Source organism: Macadamia integrifolia, chromosome 1 (genome assembly GCF_013358625.1).
Source record: "Macadamia integrifolia cultivar HAES 741 chromosome 1, SCU_Mint_v3, whole genome shotgun sequence".
Taxonomy (NCBI): Eukaryota; Viridiplantae; Streptophyta; class Magnoliopsida; order Proteales; family Proteaceae; genus Macadamia; species Macadamia integrifolia.
Genome location: NC_056557.1, coordinates 28,167,267 through 28,181,859, shown reverse-complemented (window position 1 = coordinate 28,181,859; position 14,593 = coordinate 28,167,267). Strand labels below are relative to the sequence as shown.

General features: G+C 42.3%; 1 protein-coding gene across 2 annotated transcripts; it reads left to right on the top strand.

The window, feature by feature from the left end:
• The first annotated feature begins 319 nt into the window (after positions 1-319).
• On the top strand, positions 320-2,361 carry LOC122082725. Of its 2 annotated transcripts, XM_042650468.1 has the most exons (6): positions 320-874; positions 960-1,010; positions 1,095-1,228; positions 1,332-1,423; positions 1,520-1,737; positions 2,149-2,361. In XM_042650468.1, exons 1-5 carry the CDS (start codon positions 569-571, stop codon positions 1,699-1,701), a joined length of 765 nt encoding a protein of 254 aa, XP_042506402.1. In that variant the 5' UTR covers positions 320-568; the 3' UTR covers positions 1,702-1,737; positions 2,149-2,361. The 2 variants fall into 2 exon arrangements, with proteins under 2 accessions (XP_042506402.1, XP_042506412.1); XM_042650478.1 differs by lacking the exon at positions 2,149-2,361 and having other exon boundaries at positions 323-874; positions 1,531-1,976.
• Positions 2,362-14,593: the final 12,232 nt, after the last annotated feature.

Below are 14,593 nucleotides of genomic sequence, written 5' to 3'. Positions count from 1 at the left end.
CTTTATTAACTCATGGGGTTGTCAGGGGTAAAATCGTAATTTAATTGTGTTACATAACAAAACACACCCTCTAAAGTGTTGACTATTGAGTATTGACCTCCTCTCTCTCTCTTTCTCTTGCTTGCTCTGCTTTGCAGGATTTCGCTTGCATGAAACCCAGGCCAGCGACTATAACCTCTACAACTAAGGAGTTAGGGACAGTTGTGGGGGAAGGAGGTGGGTGTGGGGGTGGAGTCGGGTCAGGTCATCAGGATGGGCGAGTGGGGTGGGGGGAGAGATGTAGAGGGCAGGGTAGGCAGTGGTATTGGGGTGGTGTGGTCTCACGTGATTCTGCATGATACTGCATTTGCACATACACATATGGACTCTTATTGAGATATAGTTTGGTTGTCTGAATAGATTTCAATCGCATTGGACCCGGTTTCGGAGGCCGATTCCGAATTTTGAAAAATAAAAAAGGAAATTGACAAGCACCAAGCCAGATGTAAGCGCAGACGGAGAGAGAGGGAGAGAGGGTGGGAGCGTGAACTGAGACCAGTTGCATCATCTCTCATCGTCTCGTTAACCAATGTTCGCTACGATTAAATTCCAGGCTTTGGATCCTGCAAAAGCACCACCAAATTCTACTTTCCTCTTGCGTCGAAGCATCATCCACAACACTCTCCGCCGTCCACCTCCGTCGCATCTCCGCCTCCCTGTGCTACGCGTCTCCTCCATTTCTCTCCAGTCTGAAGATGCGGCTGCTGCTGCTGCTACAACTGTCTCCTCATCTTATCCTCTCACTTCTTCAGTCGCTTCTCCGCTTTCGCTCCATCTCACCGACTGGAACCTCACCCATCGGCACATCTTCATCTTAAATGTCATCGCTTGCGTGGTACCATTTCCTATCCAATCCACTTCCCACCTAGGGTTTCTTCTCGGTCATTCTTCTTCCTTTCTTAATTTTTTTTTTTGGGCAGGTGGCTGTTTCTACATCTTGGCTCTTTTTCTCTGCAATCCCGACTCTTCTGGTTTGTAATATCGAGCCCAAACCCGGCTGTGAAATTTTTGTTTACATATATGTTCTTGTTTCTTATCAATTTGGGACGTGTTAGGCTTTCAAGAGAGCTGCTGAGTCATTAGAGAAGCTATTCGATGTCACGAGGGAGGAGCTCCCCGATACTATGGATGCCGTCCGGTTATCCGGCATGGAAATCAGTGACCTTACCATGGAACTCAGTGATCTCGGGTTCGCATTTGAATTCAATGTTTTCATCGTTACTTTTATCCTCTTTTTTTTTGGCCAATTCATTAACTTACTTACATGCCCATTTGCTTCTGTTCTTGTGTAGCCAGGAGATAACTCAAGGTGTTAAAAGCTCCACTCGAGCTGTTCGCTTGGCTGAGGACAGATTGCGTCGCATGACGACCATGGGTCCAACAGGTTGGCTATTCGGTTTTCTTTTTGTCTCGTCATGCTTGATTATGAGGTTTTGAACGGAATTCAGTAATGGGTTTTACTTCATTTTCACTTGATTAGCATTGGTGCAGGAGCAGACCAATCAAAGAACCCAGAGGATGGAACCAGTATTAGCTAGCACTGCCAGAGGCCTTCGGGAGGGTATAGTGCAGGGGCGTTCTCTCTTCCAAATTATTCTTAGCATAAGTCGATTCTCTAGGTTGGCTCTTAACTATTTTGGTGCCCGAGAACAGAAGCGGTGACTGGAGATGCTATGGATTATTCTGTCATGCTTCATGGTGAGCGGAAACAAATCTCTTTTGTGCATATATAATATATTTCTGTATGTATTTTGATTTCAAGTTGAGTTCATTGTTTATTTGCTATAGTCCATTATGTGCTGCATTGGGTAATACCAGGGACCCAATAATATTGGGATGAGTGGGGACAAGAGAATTGCTTCCTTCATTCTTTTTTATTTTTGGATCACTGATGTTGTTGAGTAAATATTTATCATTAGATTTTCCTTTTAAGTTAATGCCTTGATAATGGGGTTAAGGTTCTCTCTTAAATTTGGCAGTTTCACTCTCTAGTTTGCCTAACTGAAGTGACTAGATGAGCTATTATTGGCCAATCTGGATGTTTAATATGACTTCTAACAGATGATTAAATGCCTTAATTGTTGAGCTGTCATTTTGATTGATTATCAGGTTGGATGGTTGCACCAACTATTCAAAACATTCATGGGGTTTGGGGTCTTGAAGAATTTCTCTGTTTAAGAACCACTCACTAAATGCGCAATATGGTTTTCGGATCCAGCTTAAGAAATTCCTTATTGTAATCGTAGAACAAATTGCTTCAAAGATGTCTAATATACAATACAAATATGAAGTTGTGTCTTACTTCTTTTGGATTGCATGAAACTGGTATGGTTACTTAGTATATAACATGCAAAGTGCAGTGCAGCTTTCTGTTAAGCATAACAATCTAAACAGGCAGAGGCAGAATGGTAAATGGAAAACTTGGTATCTAGATCAGGCACCATTAATACTGTATGATATTGAGATTGAAATACGAAAAGAGAAAAAGATAATGAAGGGAAAAGTAGTACAATCACTTGCATACTAAAGATCTTGAACATGGATTCGCTTCCTTGTTAACCCTCCCTTTTTTGGGTATAAATTCTTGTCTTGTTTGCTACACATTTATCAAGAAATTTGTTGTTACTATTGAGAGATCTCTATAAGATCTCCTCTTTAGGATTGAGTTATGTTTCATTAGGATAGTTTATATTTTTTTCCTATTAGGTATCTATTGCCAGGTTGTAAACTTTCCTTTCTTCTTATCCTTGGCAACCTAGTCATTGTATTATATATTTACTTGGGCTCTCCGCTGTTGGAGGACAAGCTATTGTAATGAATATTTTCCTGAGTTGATCTAGTATTAGAGCTTTATTGCTCCAACGAGCCTCTGAGATCCACGCTCTAATGAGCACTACTTCCCTCCTATCAGTTGATGTTGTCGAGCTGCTGATCCCTCTCCTTTTTTTTCCCATGCAATTTGAGATCATAAGTACCATCCTTTTTTCTTGGGAAATACCTGTGATCAAAATAGCCATCAAATGTACGAGCCCCTCCTGTGATCCATCATCTGCTACCGACACACCAAATCATCATTGCACTGCACCAACACCTTGTTCTTTGCAATGCACTACCACCTATATCATTGCGTTCCCTCATTATCATCCCCTCATCATCATGAAAGGCAGATGGCTCTCTGGAACATTTTAAAACTTGTTTCATCCCCAGAGGGTTCCATCAACAACATGGCATTGATTGCACTAATACTTTCAGTCTTGTTGTTAAACCCACAAACATTAGGACAATACTTTCTCTTGTAGTATCTTAGAGATGGCCAGTCAAACAATTGGATCTCCATGATGCCCTTTTGCATGGCTTCTTGAATGTAGAGGTTTACGTGGTGCAGCTCCACAGGTTTTGAAGACTCCTCCCAATCAAACCATGTCTGCAAATTACACAACTCACTTATGGGTTGAAACAGGCTCCCTTTGCGTGGTTCCATCGGTTGTCTCAGTTTTTCATTTAGTAGGGGTTCCGCGCATCAGAATTGGGTCTCTTTCTTTTCATTTAATCCTAAGGTAGAATCACAATGAATGCTTTGGTTTATGTGGATGAAATTATTGTCACTAGCAATTATTCCAATCATGTGGCTACTCTTTTGGTTCAACGGTCCCCTGAGTTCTCTATCAAAGATTTGGGATCACTCAATTTCTTTTTGGGTATTGAGGTTATCCCACACAGGAAAGGTATTCTATTCTTTTAGTCTCGGTGTATCCATGATTTGTTACACAGGGTGGGTATGGCTAATTGTAAGCCGATTCTGACACCCATGGCCACCAATGCAAAATTGTTTGCTTTAGGGTGTGCTTTGTGATCTGACCCCACTCAGTATCGCTCCATTGTTGGGGCTGGTGGATGGGTGGTTAGGAGATGGGAAGAATTTTGAGAAAGACTCAGAGTTGTATGGAGATAGGGAGTCACACAAGAGGGGTGGTGGGGGGAGGGGGAGGAAGTTCGCAGAAGCCACACAGCCACACAGGCTCTCAAACACAAACGCAATTCATCTTTCCAATCTGCCCATCGTTTACATGCATATCCATATTTAAAGCCATAAAAATAAGACACCTAACTAAGAATTGAAATCAATTCCGACAAGGAAACCTGAGATTGACATAAAAAGGGAACAAACTCAATATCCTAATCAACCCTAACTAGTCTAATAAAATAAACCTCTAACTACAAGATAAACCATAAAAATAAAATACCCTAAATATCCTACTGAACTAAAGACCCAAAATTAGACCCAGTTAATCTTTGGTTAGATACCCAAATGGGTTTGGATCGGTCCAAGGTTGTGGACCTGCATCAGGGGCACTTTAGTACATCACTCTGACTCAACCAAATGTTTCCATTGCTGTAAACTGGGCTTGTAAATTCATGCATGCACCAACAGAGGATCATTGTTCTCTTAAAAAATTGTATCTTCCGCTGTCGGAAGCATACAAGATCTCATAGTTTACTCATTGATCGCTCCCCACCATAGTTGTTAAGGCGTCGCCTAGGCGTCCAGGCGTCACCAAGGCGTCCAGGTGGTTTGCCTGGGGCCTAGGCGACAGTTGCCTTATTGCACTACATACCGCCTTGTGTTTTGGCATTTATTTATGCCAAATATCATTTAAGTAAATGAAATAACAAATCTGGTATCAAAGCCACGGTGGTGGTGGATTCGGTTTATTTCTTTGCAGATTTCTTTTCTTTTGAGTAATTATTTTCTTTTAAGTTTTTCGACGCGGTATATGCCTTTGGATTCTTGGGAGGAGTGGCAGAAGAGTGTAAGACCACGTTTGTGCCCAAGTCATGTTGGAAATACCATCTTAAAACTTAGATCTAGGTGATTACCCCAAGTTTAAGATTTCTCAAATTATGAGTCGTTTACCCCGCTCCATGTCGATGAGATCGGCAGGTGAGGCAAGCACAAGTTCTAATGTGCTTGATTATGATGAACAAACCTCAAGAATTAACCGACGACTTCGAAGTTGGGATATGCCAAAAATTTCAAGAAATGATCTCTATGATCGAGACTGGTTCGGACTCGAAACAGTCAAGACCGTAGAACAAACTATAAATTTTACCCCACAAACTCAAGAAATCCAACTTTTTGATCCACTTACCCTACAAGATTTATACAAAGACCGCAAATATAATTATGTCCATATTGGCTTAGTCCAAGTGGCCATCAAACCCCTTCACCGAGAAGGACTCAACACTTCTATGTTGTTAGCCCTTCGTGACCAAAGGTTCCTTGAGTTCAATGATTCCCTTCTGGGAGCCATTGAAACAAGTTTATGTTATGGACCTGTCCATTTTAATGTCTATCCTGACATGTCCATAGCCTTAGAAGACCCAAACATTTTACACTCACTCAAACTTAACCTTAAAACTCATGGTTACAAATTAATGCATGGAACCATCCCAATCTCCATTATCCATCGCATCAAATATAAAGCTATGAAGTCTGTCCAACCTCGAGCCAAAAGAACATCTTCAAAAGGCCAAACCCTTTACCTTGAGACTGACTGTATTCAGGGCCAAATTGTTTACCCCAAACTTTGTCGTTGGGAAGATATTTCATTTCCTGAAGAATGGCAGCTGCAAACGACTGCTATTCCCCCACAAGTCTCAAACACAAGTATCCGTTCTATTTCCCAGGATTCAGACGGATTAGTTGCCATTAGGTTCAACAGACAAACGACTTCTCCGGTTTACCAAGGCTCCAGAAGATCATGCTCTGAGGCATCGACTTCTTCTGACTTAAACCAATGGGTTTCTCAAACTAGGACAACTCCACCTTTCACTAACCTTGTCGGAGTTCAAAATAATCAACATATTGTCCATGGAACATACGAAGCCACTTCTACTGTTCCTGAAACAACTCCTTCCGAAACCCATGATCAAAGGTCTCCTACCCAATCTGAGGTTGAACCACCTCCTCCTCCTAAAGACCCTAAAACTGGTGGAGTCTATATGATTCAAGTAGAAACCAATTATCAAATTGACAAACCTTTACTTAGAACTGATTTTGAATCTCAAAAGAATAAAGAAAAACGTGAATGGTTTTTAAAAACCTTTAATCTTGAACAACAAGCTCAAATCAGAACAAATTGGTACAATTTTATGACAAATCTAAAAACAAATGTTTTCTTCTTTACATATTTTGATATTTATGCCCAGGATAATAATGTTTACTATCCCTGGCATAATCAAGTATGTACCCAAACTACCTCTCATAAAGCCTGGACTCTTTATGAAGGACAAACCACTAATGCTATCCATCCTCCGGTGGAAAGCATCAAACATAACTACAAAAATAATGAGATAATAGCTTCTCCTTTCAAAATTGCTGAAAAAGAAGATACAAACCGAAGACAAATTGAACAATTAAATTTCACAAATTTAAGTCTTCAAACCATAGGTAATCAACTTTCAAGAGTTGAAAACCTTGTCCAACCTAAACCTGTAGCCTCTTCATCCCTAACACCGGCTCCAGTTCCAACTTCTGTTTCTTTGTTCAAACCATACAATATTCCCCTAAAACAACAACTGGCCCTTAACAAATCTTTTGTTTTAGATCAAATTAACCAACGTTTGACTATCCTTAATGCTGCTGAAGCACATGTAAGTGATCCTCAAACACCTATCCAAGACCAACCCTTAGATGAGCCATCGGCTGAATCAAACAATAGAGGTGTCCGCAACATCATAGGTTGTTCTTCAGATACTTCCTCAAGTTCTGAAGAAGAAGACTTCCCTAAAATTAACCAAATTGGTCAAAGTTCAAACCAACATCCGGTTTTCCCTGACCTCCAAATTGAAGCTAGAGGAACTGCTCCTCAGGCTTCCTACCAAAGTGGAATCATCTATGAATGGAACATAGATGGTCTGTCCGAACATAATCTCATAAACAAACTCCAAGAAATGACCATGGTCAGCAACGCACACCGTATCAAGAATACACCTGATAGTGCTGTGGCTACCTTGCTTGTTTCTGGCTTTACTGGCCAACTCAAAGGTTGGTGGGATTATGTCCTGACTGATGTCCAAAAAACAGAAATTTTAATGGCTGTTCGAATCACACCTGATGGTGTTCCCCTTCTTGATGGAGAAGGCATTCCTATTGAGGATGCTGTTAATACCCTTATTTTCAGCATTGCAAATTACTTTTTAGGAAACCCTTCTCGTCTCAAAGATAGAACAGCTGAACAATTATCAAACCTTAGATGTAAAAAATTACATGATTTCAAATGGTACAAAGACACTTTCTTAACCAAAGTTTTAACCAGACCAGATGCAAACCTTCCCTGTTGGAAAGAAAAATTCCTTACAGGACTTCCAACTTTGTTTTCTGAAAAAATCAAACAACGCCTTAGGAAAGAAAATGATGGGATCATTCCCTATGACCAGATGTCCTATGGCCAAATCATTAGTCTTATTCATGAAGAGGGTCTTGCTCTCTGCACTGATATTAGACTAAAAAAGCAAATCCATAAAGAAAACAAGTTTTACAAAAGAGAGTTAGGAGGATTCTGCGAACAATTCGGGTTCCCACCTCTCAGACCTCCATCTAAACACAAACACAAATCTTCTCGCAAATATTATAAAACCTTTCATAAGTCCAAAAAATATGTGTCTAACAGACCATTTACTACCCCTGAGTTTTACCATAAGACTCCTTCAAAGCCAAAGTATAACAAATATAGAAAGCCTTTCAAGGCACCTAAAAATTTTAAGAATCAAAATCCAGATAAAACCACACAAGGATGTTTCAAATGTGGTAAGCCTGGTCATATCGCAAAATTTTGTAGAGTTTCAAATAAAATCAATTCTTTACAAATTTCTGAGCAAGATGAGACTCAAATCCTTGCTCTATTCCAAGAAACTTCTTCATCTTCTTCTGAAGATGAAAATCATAAACTTAACCAAATTCAAGCCTCTGAACATAATTCTTCCAGTTCTTCCAATAATGAGAATTTTCAAGCATGTAATTGTGATTCTTGTATTATTGGTCTTAGCTGTGATGATTGTGTTCCCAAATCTGTCCGGATGCTTCGTGCATCTCCAAATTCAAACATTTTTGATTATATTGATAGCTTAGCAGACCCAGAACAAAAGAAGGCCTGTCTTGAGCACCTCAGAAATAATGTTTCTACTCAAAACTCTCCTCAACCTTACAACCTTCATCAAATTATGAAAAAATTTGATAAAATATCAAAACCATCTATCCCTGATCACTCTGGACGAATCAAATCCCTTGAAACTACTACTGCATCGCTGCAGTATGAAATAAAACAAATTAAGCAACAAATAGCCTTATTAAACAGACATCAAAACCAACAGGCTTCAACCTCAAACAACGAACCATTAATAAACCCCTTTGCAACTCAAGAGCTCGTTGAACCAAATCCAACAATCCCTGGTTTTGTGGCTACCATAACCTGTCAAAATTGGTATGTTCGCATAACCTTAGTTATCAATGCTTCATTCAAATTTTCTGCTATTGCCTTAGTTGATTCTGGTGCAAATGCCAACTGCATCAACAAAGGTGCTATTCCTACCCAGTTCTATGAAAGAACTACCCAACGCCTTAATACGGCAAATGGATCTGGGTTGAATGTCCAATACAAACTTTCCAACACCCATGTTTATTATCATTATTATTATCATTATTATTATCATTATTATTATTATTATTATTATCATTATCATTATTATTATCATTATCATTATTATTATCATTATTATTATCATTATTATTATTATTATCATTATTATTATCATTATTATTATCATTATCATTATTATTATTATTATCATTATTATTATCATTATTATTATTATTATTATTATTATCATCATCATCATCATCATTATTATTATTATTATTATTATTATTATTATTATTATTATTATTATTATTATTATTATTATTATTATTATTATTATTATTATTATTAGGGTAAATTTTGGTGTAATCAAAGCATGATGAATAAATCGACACCATCCTTTGTGGCACACATAAAAAATAATCTTTTCCATATAAGTTGACACTAACCTAAAATATTCCCTATTGTACAGAGGTGAGTCAACTCTCTTAGTGCTAAGCCTAATGTGACTAACCATTTTTACACCAATCATGATATTTTTTTTACCGATAAGTAGAATTGTACCACCCTCAAATTTTGTAGGATAGTTACATCAAATGGATAATAATATTGCAAGAAAAAAAAAGTTTAAATGAATCAAATGTGCCCTAGGAATGTGTATGATGTCTTCGGTTCGTAAGAAAAAAAAAATTAAAAAAGAAGAGAGAGAAAACACATACTCATCATTGGTTTCATTATTACTTTCCCCCTGTTACATTTTTTTCCGCCAACTTTATCTATTTTCCTTCGAACCAAATATACCTACATTTTTTTTATTGGAAAAAGAAAATATTATTAGAACATAAAAGCTAATACATCAGGACTATTCATATGCTTCCTAGCTAGTACCATTAGATCGAGCGTATGCTGCTAAATGGTGAGCTACGAAGATTAATAGTCTACGATGTTTGACAACTGAAACATACTCAAATTGTTCAAATAGGTACAACGACTAATCATGTGGCATAATTCAAAGGTTTAATAGAAGGTATAAAAATGGCCATGAGAAGAAGAGTGGATACTTTATGGATAGAGTCTGACTCAGTGGCTGTTGAACTTTCAGTTCAAGCAAAGGTTGTTTCATGATAAGTGATGCAAGATTGGCTGTGCTTCAGCCTTTCTTGGATGCAATAAATTGGAAAATTACACATTGCTTCAAAGAAGCAAACTCCATAGCAGATTATCTTGCGAAAAAAAGCAGCAAAGTCAGGAATTTCATAATTGGATTCAACCTTCACTCCATTCATCAATGAAGAGATTGCTTTTGACTCAGCTGGAAGACCAAGTGATATGGCCAAATTGATTGCCCAGTAGGGTAAGAACACGTGGTATCTAAGGAGAAGACACGTGTCGCTCACCTGTTAGAGTCTGCAAGGAGTTTGACCGCGTCAACCATGTGGAGAGAACATTCCCCACGAAGGGGATAAGACGTATCCGAGTAGGACTCGAAGAGGAAAGGAAGCGGACCCGAGGAGGAGTCCTCCAAGGAAAAGAGAAACCCTAAACCCTAAGGACTATAAGAGAGGGTCGAGCAGAGGAAGAAAGGTATGTAGAAAAACCCTCACCATGACCCTTGTGAAAAGCTGTGCGGCCGATATCTAACTTGGGCATCGGAGGACTAACCCCGGATAAACATTCGGCCCTCTGCCTTCTGTATTTGTGCAAGATCAGCTCATACGGATTTTCGGCAGCAATAGATTGGCACCGTCCGTGGGAACAACAGTAATGGTAGGGAAAACCTACAATCGTAAGAAGACGAGAGTAGCATCGAACATGAACATGGGGGAGGAGGAACCTTCAGGAGGGCTCCCTCCCTCGATGGAAATTAGACGAGAAAGGAAAAACGATGATCGGGAAGGTTTCGCGAGGTACCAGCGTTCGGCCGGATATTCGGTGCGCGGAGATAGTAATCCTCCACCCCCTCCTGGAACGCAGGAATATGTGACAAGGGAGCAGTTCGAAGCCCTCTAGGAGAAATATGACCGAATGGTTGAGGCAATGAAGAAGGTCTCCAAAGCTGTCTCTCAGAAAACCGGCGAAGCACCACGAGGCCCCCATATCCAGCCCGAGAGAGCTTAAGACGAGGATTGAAGCAGCACAGGATCGATAAGGTCCGGTCATAATTTTTGAAATCGAGCAATAAGGGAAAGTCCTGCACCCAGGGGAAGGACGCGGCATGCCGTCGGAGACCCACATGGGGAACCACGCCAAGGAGACAAGCAGAGACACGAGGACTCGGGGTTGAAGCAGATGATCCTGGACCTGAAAGATGAGATCAAGAAGGTGGCAGAAAATCAGACGGGAACTCGCGAGCCAGACCTCACTAATGACACGGCTCTAGCTGATGAGGTCATGAGGGACCCACTCCTGATCGGCTTTCGCCTACCAAAGTATAACACCTACGATGGGTCTGGGGACCCCGTCGATCATCTGGAAGGCTTCAAGGTCGCTATGCAGGTCCATCGAGTCTCGAAAAACATCATGTGTCACACCTTGCCATTAACGTTCAGAGGAGCGGTAAGGCTATGGTACAACCATCTGCCGACGAAATCGATCCATAGCTTTAGCGATCTAAGTTACTTCTTCGTGAAGGGATTCTCCAGTAGCCAACCCCTTCAGAAGACCACGTTGAACTTGACCAACGTCAAGCAACATGAAGGAGAATCACTGCAGAACTACATGAAGGGCTTCCAACAAGAGAAGATCACGATCAGAGGTCTGGACCCGAAAGAAGAGTTCACAGCCCTGCTGGGAGGCGTCAAGGATAAGGAACTGAAAAGGTCTTTGGTGAAGCATACACCAAGGAACCTGGCAGAGTTGAGAGCTCGGTGCGATAAGTACATCCAGATGGAAGAAACCCTTCAAGCCGATGAAGAAGCTGAAAGGAAGACGGGAAGGAAAAGGATCTCAAGGGGCGATGCGATAAGTACATCCAGATGGAAGAAACCCTTCAAGCCGATGAAGAAGCTGAAAGGAAGACGGGAAGGAAAAGGATCTCAAGGGGTGACGACAAACCCTCCGAAGAAGGCAAAAGACGAAAGTCTGAGTGCGGTCAGGCACCCAGTCCACCAAGGAAGTTCGAGAAATACGCGCCCCTAAACCGGAGACGAAAGGATGTACTGATGCAGATAAAGGACTCCCCGGATGCCAGAGCCATGAAGTGGCCAGGGAAGATGGGACGGCACCCCAAGAGATGCAATATGAACAGATATTGCCACTTCCACAGGGACCACGGCCACGACACCGAAGATTGTTGGCACCTCAAGGGGGAAATAGAAGGAATGATCCGAAGAGGATATCTAGGCCGATTCGTGGACCGCGAAAAGGAGGATGCCCAAGACGGTAATGACCGTAGGGACAACCGTCAGATAGATGGCAGAAGCCGCTATAAAAGAAGGGGGCCTGCCCGCAAAGGCAATCAGGAATGGCGAAGGGACCAGACACCAGAGGAAGCTGACCATCGCCTACGAGATGAGAATAAGAGCCCAACTAGAGTTATAGCGACCATCTGTGGAGGCCTAGCCGCTGGAGAAAGTTCAGTCTCAGCCAGGAAAGCAAAAGCCTATGCGACAAGCGTACATGTGACTGAATGGTCGAACAAGGCGAGGACGGGGACGATTATTTCCTTCTCAGACGACGATCTGGAAGGGGTGTACACTCCGCACGACGATGCCCTGGTAGTCACCATGACCATAGCGGATTGCAGAGTGAAGAGGATCTTAATGGATAACGGCAATTCAGCTGATATCCTGTTCCTTGAAGCTTTCCGAAAGATGGGCCTGGACAAGGGAAAGTTGAAGAAAGTCAAACACCTGTTGCAGGGATTCTCCGGTGTCCCAATAAAAGTGGAAGGATCGATTGAGTTGCCAGTAAGAGCCGGCACCAGAGATCGCCAAGTAACAGTCATGATTAACTTCCTGGTAGTAGGCATTACCACGGCATACAACGCCATACTAGGGAGGGTTGGTTTGAACCTACTAAAGGCTATCGTCTCCACACCCCATCTCAAGATGAAATTCCCAACCAAGAACGGTGTCGGGGAATGTCAAGGCGATCAGGAGGCATCCCGGAGGTGCTACGCCACTACCTTGTGGGGAAGAGAAAAGGCGGGCGAGGCGCTCCTGATAGAAGATCTGCGCGATGATGCCAATTATCAACGGGGGGAACCGATTGAGGATCTGGTACAAGTTGAGGCCGAAGAGGGGGATAATGCTCGGAAATTCCAGATCGGGGCTACAATGCCAAGGCAACAGTGAGAAAAACTCGTCTCATTCCTCCGAAACAACTCTGACGTCTTCGCCTGGTCGGCTTCAGACATGCCTGGAATAGATCGAGAGGTAATAGAGCATCATCTGAATGTTAACCCGGTGAAGAAGCCTGTGTAACAGAAGAGGACCTTCGCCCCCCGAAAGGCAACAGAAAATAGAGGGAGAAGTAGAGAATATGCTGAAGGCCCAGTTCATCTGCGAGATCCAATACCCGGAGTGGATATCCAACGTGGTGATGGTCCCGAAGGCAAATGGAAAGTGGAGGATCTGCATTGACTTCACTGACCTGAACAAGGCCTGCCCGAAGGACGCATACCCCTTGACGAAAATAGACCTCATTGATGCCACGGCAGGATACGAGGCGCTGAGCTTCATGGATGCATACTCGGGGTACAATCAGATCAAGATGTCAGAGGTTGATGTCCCGAAATATCCTTCGTGACCGAGGGAGGACTCTACTGCTATGAAGTCATGCCCTTCGGGCTAAAAAGCGCAGGGGCCACCTATCAAAGGTTGGTGAATAAAATCTTCAAGGGGATGATCGGCAAAACCATGGAGGTATACGTGGACGATATACTCGTAAAAAGCCTGAAGGCGGAACAACACATTCAAGACTTAGAAAAGGCGTTCCAGGTGCTAAGGCGGTACGCATGAAGCTGAATCCTGCAAAGTGTGCATTCGGAGTAGCCTCGGGAAAGTTCCTCGGCTTCATTGTTTTGGAAAGGGGAATTGAAGCCAACCCGGTGAAAATACAAGCCATCCGGGATATGAGGTCACCCCAGAATGTGAAGCAAGTCCAGGAGCTAACAGGTCGAGTCGCCGCCCTAGGGCGATTCATGTCTCAGTCGGCTGACAAGTGCCTCCCCTCCTTCAAAGCCTTGAAGGGGACCAAAAAGTTCTAATGGACAAAGGAGTGCGAAAAGGCTTGGGCATTGTACGTGGATGATGCTTCCAATAGCGCAGGAAGCGGCCAGGAATCATATTGGTCAGCCCCGAAGGTTTCAAGATAGAGTACGCCCTACGGTTCGACTTCAATGCCTCCAACAATGAAGCAGAATACGAAGCGTTAATAGCCGGAATTAATCTGGCTCGGGCTTTGATGGTACAGAAGCTGGTGGTGCATAGTGATTCACAATTCATGGTACGACAGGTGAATGGAGACTACGAAGCCAAGGAACAAAGGATGGCTGGGTACTTGAAGACAGTGCGAGAAAGAATAACAGCCTTCAAAGATTTTGAGATAAGGCAGGTGCCACGGGAAGAGAATGCTTGTGCAGACGCACTATCGCAGTTGGCCACCTCTAACTTCACTGAATCGGACGATTGGTGTATTTTGAAGTGCTACCACAACCAAGTACCGAAAAACCCCAAAAGGTATTACCCGTAGACGAATACGGCCACAGCTGGATGGATGTCCTAACCGAATACTTGAAGGAACACTCCCTGAGAATAAGGACGAGTCAAGGAAGGTATGAATGAGGTCAACACGCTTCCTTCTGAAGGACGGGACGCTTTACAAAATACGGTTTACCGTGCCGTACCTCAAGTGCCTGAACCCCACCGATGACGAGTACGCACTCCGAGAAGTGCATGAAGGGATAGATGGCC